The sequence below is a fragment of the Aplidium turbinatum genome, chromosome 8, assembly GCF_918807975.1.
Source record: "Aplidium turbinatum chromosome 8, kaAplTurb1.1, whole genome shotgun sequence".
NCBI classification, from domain to species: domain Eukaryota; kingdom Metazoa; phylum Chordata; class Ascidiacea; order Aplousobranchia; family Polyclinidae; genus Aplidium; species Aplidium turbinatum.
Window position 1 is genome coordinate 5019840 of NC_137479.1, and position 10163 is coordinate 5030002.

The 10163-nt window shown below is 39.6% G+C and overlaps 1 protein-coding gene across 1 annotated transcript; it reads left to right on the forward strand.

Annotated features, from left to right (window-relative positions):
* Nucleotides 1-3044: 3044 nt before the first annotated feature.
* On the forward strand, nt 3045-8510 carry LOC145775469 (uncharacterized). Its single transcript, XM_082586763.1, has one exon. The coding sequence runs from the start codon at nt 3045-3047 to the stop codon at nt 8508-8510; it is 5466 nt and encodes a 1821-aa protein (XP_082442889.1).
* The last annotated feature ends 1653 nt before the right edge of the window (nt 8511-10163 follow it).

A 10163-nucleotide genomic window follows, 5' to 3' on the forward strand; every position in this document is an offset into this window, starting at 1 on the left:
GTCAGGACAAGAGCGGTAAACCTGAGTTGACCTTTCGCTGCTTGATATTTGAGCAAACAAATTATATGGTAGATTATGAATATTAGTGCAATTTCTTTGTAATGTAAAAACGCCCAAAAATGCCTTATATTTATGAAGAAAGGTAAATTTTTGTTTAGTTTAGCACTACTCCATGTTATAATTCAAAAATATGCTTTCAAACGGTCAATTTTGAAGCTATTTTTGGGAAATTAGAATAAAAACCGACTTTCTATCGTTTTTTCATCTCAAACACTTTATTGCAATAATTTTGTGGGGTAAAATTTTAATTTCTATACGCACAATACGCATGGCTATTATCTTGCAAAATATTTTGGCTCTGTGATTTTCATAGCTCCAGTTATTAACGATTAATTGGCAGGGGGTTAAAATAGCCCGTGTCGACCTTTCCGCGTACGAAAACAGCTCGTATCAAGATAGGGTTGAATATTTTTCTTCAATTGCATCAAAGCTAGTTGGTTTGGTTTGGTTTGGTTTGGTTTTGAATCTTTATCCTCGGACTGACAAAGCCTTGATAGGTTATTCCTGGTACTTGTTCGCATACTTGTAGAGGCACTTGACGCAGGGCCGGTTACCGAGATTGGCAGAGTGAAGTTTTCCGATTGTTGAAGTCTTGTTGCCGAGAAATTATTCCATTCACTAGGTGCCGCTGAATGGAGAGCAGTCCTGAAATGCGTTGCTCAAGCGCACACCCCGAGAGTCGAACCAGCGCCGTGTGATCTTGAGCCCGGCGCGTAACCACTGAGCTATCGGGGCGGACTAGTTGATAAAATTGCAAACACAACTTCACAATTTTCAGACTACCTTTCCAATTCTATTACTTAGTAAATCAATTTTTTTACAGCCCACCACCACTCTTGAAATTAAGAAAATTCTCTCTTCCTTTCAATCCAAACTAAGTTGTGGCATTGATGAAATACCAACAAAAATTATAAAAGCTTCCCCAGACAATATACTTACTGCACTTGCACATATGTTTAACCTATCCTTAACCAATGGCAAATTCATATCATCATTCAAAACATCTAAAGTAATACCTGTATTTAAAAAAGGGAAAGCAGAAGACTGCAGTAATTATCGACCTATCAGTTTATTACCATCAATTTCAAAAGTACTTGAGAAAATAATGTACAACAGAATATACAATTTTCTAGAAGGCAATAACTTCTTCTATGGTCAGCAGTTTGGTTTCAGCCAAAATCTTTCAACAAGTTATGCAGCATTACATCTTGTTGATAAAATTTCAAATGCAATTGAAAGAAAAGAAACAACGCTAGGTATATTTTTGGACCTGTCCAAAGCATTTGATACTATCAATCACCACATTCTGCTAAACAAACTTTACTATTTTGGTATTAGGGGTATAGCCCATGACTGGTTCAGAAGTTACTTACAAAACAGATTTCAAATTGTAAAAGTATCTCACTCAATGTCTGCTAAACGAGAAATATGTTATGGAGTACCACAAGGATCGATCCTTGGACCTCTATTATTTTTAATCTATGTTAACCCTATTCGGACTAACGGGTGGACGGGTTCCGTCCATACCTAAAATTTTCATCGATTACATAAAAGTTACTGGCTCAAATTAGCTGAAGTTTTATGACTTTTCCTAAAAATTATTCATCTTTGTTTTAGTAATAAAATGACATTTTTATGTGGTATAGTTTTTTAGTTATCAGCAGTTTTTGACACCCTACTCCTAAAATTGCCAGGTCATCTGAAAAACTTTATCATCTTGTACAAGCAAGTTAGCAAACATTTGAATTGTTTTGTGCCTTCCAAGATTTACTGCGTGACCTACATGAATACTGACCATTTCGGATTACATGCATGACTGGACCGTGTGCCTTGTACGAAGATATTAACGATTTCAGGAGATTATGACGGAGACATCAGAAAAATTAAAAAAAATGACTACTTTTAGCAAAAAAGCAATAGCAAATAACTGGTAGAGTATGTGTGTCCACTTAAAATTTTAACCAGTTTGTCAATAATTTTGCTTCAACTTTGCGAAAAAAGCGACCTCGTAACGTTTTTATATCAAAAGTTATTAGCAAATGACATTGTGGATGGAATAAGTCCACACGTCAGGCCATTACCTCACAAAAATAGCTTAGTCCGAATAGGGTTAATGATTTTTCGAGATGTTTAGTACACTCTGAATCTATAATGTTTGCTGACGATACCAATTTATTCTTTTGCAGTAAAAATTATGATAAACTTTTCGAAATGGCGAATGAGGAAATGACAGGAATAACAAATTGGTTAGCAGCAAACAAGCTATCACTAAATGTAAAAAAAAAATACATGTTATTCAGTAATACAAATAAACTTTCAAACCTCTCTTACACACTGTCTATATGTAATCAACCCATTGAAGGGTCAACACTATTAGTTTTCTGGGCATTCTGCTGAGCGAAGACTTGTCATGGAAACCCCACATGCTATCTTTACTGCAAAAACTTCGCAAAAACTTTGGAGTGATCTGCAAGGTTAAGCCCTACTTAAACACCAACAATTTGATTTGCCTTTACCATTTGTTGAATGTGAATCATAATGTTTTCCCCTTTTTATTCTTGGAATTTAATGCGCATGAACCGATGTAAACCTGTCGCACGTTTTCGGAATTAAGCATTAGACTCTGATCAGCAGTTGAGTTTGTAAGCAATTTCAGCACTGTTGTGTTTGTACAAACTAGTGTAATGTTAGCAAGGGATTAGTTATTCTTGGTTTATCTGTAGACTATCTTTATGAGTGTGATGTGACATTCAATTTCTTAACTATTTCCTTTTGAATAAGATCCAAACGTAGTAATCAGATTTAAGTAAGTGTATGTGCTTGTTGATTAAATTAAATTTGAATTGATTAACCTGGATGAATAAAAGAATACAGTACATTACTTGCTTGCTGCATTATTAGGAGTCAGAAACAAATAGAATCAGCCCGTAAGCTGGCTAAAGCTTACAAAATTACTACGCAGTGATCCTCTGACTTGAAAGCTTATGGAGGACTTAATTGACTTGGGCTTACCAGTGCAACAGGTACAAGACAGCCCATGTGTGCAAAACACTAGTGAGTGTTCAATACCAGGTCCAAATCTTAGGACACCAACACCTATACAACAGAGGGCCAAGCAAAAAGAAGAAATTGCTCATTTGCGCTACAAAACTCTGAAGGCTAAACAGCTTGCATTAGAAGCTGAATATGAGTGGGCAATCGCAAAGGGAGAACTTTTGGATGTGCAGATGCAAAGCCCCATGAACTATGAACCTAATCCATTGCCACAAATGAAGACTGAAGAGATCTGTTTCTCAAACAAACCTCAAGTAAAAGAAGAACCAAGATATTTGGATCACCCTGATCAGCAGCTTTCTCCTATCTATGCAGAGTCATCTATTTCCTTTGCTGAATTTAAACCTGCTTCAAAGACTGCTAAACCAGAACCCTTGGCTCCTCCACCTGTGCTAGAAAAAGAAACTCCACCCGTTTCTAGAGATGTCAAGTGGGATGAGTTGGTAGGTTTGTTTAATAGCCTAGCTCAATCTTCTGCACAAGGGCCTTTGCCCCCACGTGAAGTTAAAGGGTTCTTTGGAGATCCTCAGGACTTTCATAGATTCATTGTTGAATTTGATTCCCTTATTGCAAACAGAATTTTGGACCCTACAACCAAGCTTAGCTACCTCATTGACAACTGCATTGGGACTGCACGAGACTCCATTCAATCATGCATGACAATTGCATTGAATGACCCTGAAAAGGCTTACCAAACTGCCAGAAAAATCTTGTTTAATCAATTTGGTCAAGAATTCAAGGTAGTTGCTGCTCATATTCAACCACTGAAGGAAGGTCCCAAGCTAAAGGTAAATGATGTAGAGGCGTTAAACAAACTTGGTGTTGATATGCGTAATTGCTATATTACTTTGAAAGAATGGGGTTGTGATATGGAGCTCAATAACCATAGCACAATCGACAGCATTTTCCTTAGACTACCTGTCTATCTTCAAAAGGATTTCCATCATCGAACCAAAACTATCTATCTCATCGGGAAGGAACCAACCTTTGTCGACTTACTAGAGTTTGTGGAAGAAAATGTTGCATTGTCAAACACCAGGTTTGGCCTGTTACTAGCCAACAATGAACCAGCTAAAGGAAGTGGAAGAGTACCAAATCATACGCCTGCATATCGAAAAGCGGCACTCCACTCAACGCAAGCAACCACACGAAATGCATCACAAACCTGTGTCATGTGTAAAGAAGATCACCCATTGTGGAAATGTGAGGCCTTCAACAAACAACCAATTTCATCCAGAGAACAAGTTGTACGCCACAATGGTTTATGTTACAACTGTTTGCGGCCAGGACATTTCAGTCGCAATTGCATGAGCAAGCAGAGATGCAAAGTAAACCAATGCCACAAAGCGCATCATACTCTGCTTCATAACCAGACTGTGTCTAAGCCTGGTTTGAACGATCTTGTCAATCCAACACCACCCGGAAGCCATTCATCAAACATTACAACAGGAAGCACAGACACTATCGCTCAAACTAGTGTAATGTCCAGGGTGCGCCTGAAGGTGGTACCTGTTGAAATATGGGCGGATGGATCCAACATAACCACAAAAACATACGCTTTCCTTGATGAAGGTTCTAACGCAACACTATGCAAAACCAGCCTGCTTAAGAAACTGAAGGCGAAAGGAAAAGAAGAAACAATCTCGATATCGACTGTAAATGGCCAGCAAAACAAGAATGTTGCTATGCTAAACCTGAATGTAAAGGGTGTCTATGAAAGGAATGTGATTCGAATGCAAAATGTGTATGCGGTGCGGTCTTTGCCCAAATTAACCAATGACATCCCAACTGAAAATGACATGAAATTGTATGACCACCTGAAGGGGATTGAATTTCCTGATCTCGACATTAAAGAGATTGAACTCCTGGTTGGTGCAGACAATTTGCAGGCGCATCACATTATCGAAGAAAGGTATGGTGGAAATGGACAACCGAAGGCTGTGCACACTGGACTTGGGTGGTCTCTCATTGGTCGAGAAAATGTTAAAGGAAGCAATGGCATTCAGGTGCACTTTATGCAAGCAGATCCTGTGAATCACCTGAACCAGTTGTATGCATGTGACTTATGTGGAGGTGATGAAGATCTTCTGGCCCCATCCATTGAGGACAACATAGCATTGAAAACTATGGAAGACACGGTGAAGAAGATGGGAAACCATTACCAGATTGGCCTCCCTTGGAAATCTGATAATGTGACATTACCATACAACCGCCCTATGGCTGAAAAACGACTTGACTACCAGAAAAGAAAGTTTCAACGCGACCCGGAGCTGTTCAACAAATACAAAGAGAAGATCAAGGAGTACATCGACAATGACTACGCTAGAAGAGTGCCTGATGATAATGTACAAGCATCTGAAAACCGTTGTTGGTATATTCCTCATCATTCAACTGGGGACAAATTCCGAGTGGTATTTGATTGTGCTGCTAGGTTTGGTGGTACTTCACTGAATGAACAACTACTTCAAGGTCCAGATCACACCAACAATTTGGTTGGTGTGCTATCTAGATTTCGTCAGGAGGAAGTTGCCTTTGTATGTGATATAAAGGGGATGTTCCACCAAGTACAAGTTCAACCTAAAGATTGGAATGCTCTGCGGTTCTTATGGTGGCCAGATCACGATTTGAAAAGGGAACCTGTAGATTATCAAATGAAAGTCCATTTGTTCGGCGCAACTTCATCTCCAGGTTGTGCAGGATATGCTCTAAAGAAAACAGCAAAGGACAATGCTACCAATGCCGATGAACTAACATTACATACAGTCAATAAAAATTTTTATGTAGATGACTGCTTAAAATCTGTGGACACCCCTAAAAGGGCGGTGCATTTAATAAACCAACTGGGGTTACTGTTGAGCAGTGGTGGGTTTCAACTCACCAAGTACAACAGTAACTGCCGGTCGGTTCTTTCTTCTATTCCAGAGTCTGATAGGGCAGTGAGTAATGCGATAAATGTTAACTTTGAAAAACTGCCTTGTCAAACCACTCTGGGAGTAACTTGGAACACCAAGGACGACATCTTCAAAGTCAAGGTTGATGTGAGAGAAAGGTCCATCACTCGACGAGGGATTCTATCAACAATCAGCCAAATCTATGACCCGCTTGGATTGGTGCAACCCTTCATTTTGCCCATGAGAAACCTGTTACAAGGTTTATGCAGTAGTAACCTTAACTGGGATGACCCATTGCCTCTAGATGTGCAAGTCAAATGGCAGTCATGGCTAAATCATTTACCCAAGCTGCAGGAGCTATCTGTGCCTCGATGCTACAAACCAGTGGGTTTTACTCCAACAGACATTCAGTTGCATTGCTTTTGTGATGCTAGCCAAACTGGATTTGGGGCTGTAAGCTATCTACGACTCCAAGCAGGAGATGGCCGTGTCCACTGCTCCTTTGTGATGGGGAAGTCGAGAGTAGCTCCCTTGAAGCCGACAACAATCCCGCGACTTGAATTGTCCGCAGCTGTGCTGGCTGTGAAATTGAACAAGTTCATCAAACGTGAATTGGAATACACAATCAACTCTGAGTATTTCTGGACTGATTCAACAGCTGTTCTACGCTACATTGCCTGCACATCAAGAAGGTTTCACACATTTGTCGCAAACCGTTTACAGTTCATCCATGGTTGCACATCCACACGCCAATGGAGGTATGTCAACACACACCTCAATCCAGCTGACATCGGTTCACGTGGTGTAAGCCCAGACGCCTACAAAAAGGCCACGGTTTGGTTAGAGGGGCCACAATTTCTTACCAAAGGAATCAGCGAGTGGCCAAACCAAATTGTGGAAATGAACCCAATCTCAAACACTGATCCAGAAGTCAAGGTAAAGGTACTCGCTGTAAACGTGAAGAAGGATTATAAATTGCTTGAAGAAATGTGTACTCGCTACTCAAGTTGGTTCAAATTGTGCAAAGCTGTTGCTTGGTTGCTGAGGTTTCAGAAATATATTAAGTCGAAGTTTATACTTAAACAGCCGTTGCAGCATGAACCACGCATCACCTCTGCTGAGATTGAAACTGCTGAATCAGAACTTGTCAAGTTCGTTCAAGACCAGCGATTCAACCCACAAATCAAACTATTGCACAATCACAGCGACAAAACCAATGTCTTCACAAGATTGGATAAGAAAATACTTCGTAGTTCGGCGTGGCAGCCGCTGCAAGGTTTGTGTCCCATCTTGATTTGTGGTATTCTTCGGGTGGGTGGTCGTCTACAGCGCACTTCCTTGCCATTCAGTGCAAAACATCCCATTATCATGCCACCAGATCACCACATTACAAGATTGCTGATCCAACATTATCATGAGCTGGAAGGGCACAGTGGAACTCTACATGTTCTTTCTACAATAAGAGAAAGGTACTGGATCATTCGCGGACAGTCTGCTGTTCGATCAACATTACGTCACTGCATACGATGTCGCTTTCAGCATGCTAAGGTTGGTGAACAGATTATGGCACCTCTACCAGAATTTCGTGGCACTCCCAACTATCCTCCCTTTAACTGGACAGGCATTGATTACATGGGGCCTGTGTATGTCAAGTCCGGAAGAAGTACTCCAAAACGTTATATCTGTGTTTTTACTTGTTTGAGCACAAGAGCTGTACACCTTGAAGTTTCCCATTCCATGGATACAAATTCATTTTTGCAAGCCTTTCGAAGGTTTATAGGCAGACGATGTAAACCCTCACATGTTTACAGTGACAATGGCACCAACTTTGTTGGTGCAGAAAGAGAGCTTCGTAACGCTCTTCAAGACTGGAACCAAAGTACTGTGCACAATGCTATGTTGAAACAGGAAATAGCATGGCATTTCAACCCACCTGCGGCAAGTCATCAAGGTGGGATATGGGAGCGTATCATCCGAACTGTCCGTAAGGTTCTGTACGCCCTTGTCCAAGACAGACTGCTTAAAGATGAAGCTCTGCACACGTTCATAGTAGAAGTAGAGCACATTCTCAATAACCGTCCAATCACAGCCATGAGTGATGACTCTAAGGATGAACCTCCCCTCACTCCTAAAATGTTGTTGACTGGTTGTATAAATACAGACGCTACCCCGGGTGCCTTCATTATGGCTGATGGGTATCGTAAATCCTGGAAATTGGTTCAACATTTGGCCGACCAGTTCTGGGCACAATGGTTAAAACAATATCTGCCTGTTCTTCAATCGCGTTCTAAATGGACTGTTCAACGCAACAACTTTAAAATTGGCGACTTGGTTTTAATGCTCCAAGAGAACACTAAACGCGGCTCTTGGCCTAAAGGCATTATTAGTGACATTTATCCTGACAAGGATGGTATTGTAAGAAGGGTTCTCGTTAAAACTGCTGAGTCATCATTAATTCGCGACATTCGCAAACTGTGCTTCATCGAAGCGGCTCAACAAGATTAATGTGCATTGTGTACTCGCCACTGTGGTAGTTAATCATGTAAGAATTCCTCTCTAGGTAACTTCTAGCATGATTAAGTATACCACACACTCTATTTGATCGATTTGTTGTGACATGTGTAAATTGTAAAACTCTGGATTAGGGTTAAACTCTGGTAGCCTTCATGCTCTCGGTCCACAGTAAGGGACATGTTATCACGTTTGATTTGCAGAGAGACTTTACGATATGCGTCGACGCGACGCTATTCTGGAACTACAGCGCCCTTGTGTTGTGTGTACGTTTAAATTTTCATTGCATCCACTAGCCGCTAGACGGCCCGATGAGTGGTCTAGGTGTTTTCCATTTATTTGTGATAACAAATTGCTGTATTGGCCTGAACATTCACATTCAGGAGATTTGAAATAACTGTTCTTAACTAGTTATTTGGGCGGGCTATGTTGAATGTGAATCATAATGTTTTCCCCTTTTTTTTTCTTGGAATTTAATGCGCATGAACCGATGTAAACCTGTCGCACGTTTTCGGAATTAAGCATTAGACTCTGATCAGCAGTTGAGTTTGTAAGCAATTTCAGCACTGTTGTGTTTGTACAAACTAGTGTAATGTTAGCAAGGGATTAGTTATTCTTGGTTTATCTGTAGACTATCTTTATGAGTGTGATGTGACATTCAATTTCTTAACTATTTCCTTTTGAATAAGATCCAAACGTAGTAATCAGATTTAAGTAAGTGTATGTGCTTGTTGATTAAATTAAATTTGAATTGATTAACCTGGATGAATAAAAGAATACAGTACATTACTTGCTTGCTGCATTATTAGGAGTCAGAAACAAATAGAATCAGCCCGTAAGCTGGCTAAAGCTTACACCATTCCTTAATTGAAAGCAATCTCCGGTATTGCATAAGTGTATAGAAGCATGGTCATGTAACTGTTTTAAATAAGCTTCAAAAGAATTGCAACAAATTTATAAAAATGATTGCAAAACATAAATCAAATCACTCTGAATCCCATAATTTCTTCACAATTGACGAACTATACACAATACAAACTGCAAAATTATTGTTCAAGCTCAAACACAATCACTTACCCCAATGCTTTAATTCCCTATTTCAACTTAATAACAATTTGCACTCAATATCAACCAGAAGCAACAATCACTTTTTCCTCCCCTACTTCTCCAAAAGACTGACTCAACAATCCATTCAGTTTAGTGGAGTAAAAGTGTGGAACAATCTCCCGAAAACCATCACTGAAATTGAAACCTTTTCAATATTTTGCAGTAACCTGAAAAAGCACTTGCGTTCTGAAAATTAACCTCTAACAACCTGTGCTGTAACTCTTTAATTATCTGACTGTATTATTGATTGTTGTACCAAATCCTGGTATAGCATGCCTTTCCAAATGCCACTTTTGTAAATTTATCCTACATATCATATATTACTATATTATACATTAACATATCTTACTATACGTATATCTTATATATTACACCCGACTGGATAAGGATGATGATTCCTATCTCTACTCTTCCATCAGTTCCATGAATAAGCTACTATAACTTACCATATTGCATAATTTAATATTTGCCAGATAAGAATATATCACTAAGTTACTACCAGCTTGCATCTAACTACTCCCTGATTATTATAAGCTATTA

Excerpts from the sequence above, each read along its gene's own strand:
- LOC145775469 (XM_082586763.1), top strand. The coding sequence starts at position 3,045 with ATGGAGGACTTAATTGACTTGGGCTTACCAGTGCAACAGGTACAAGAC.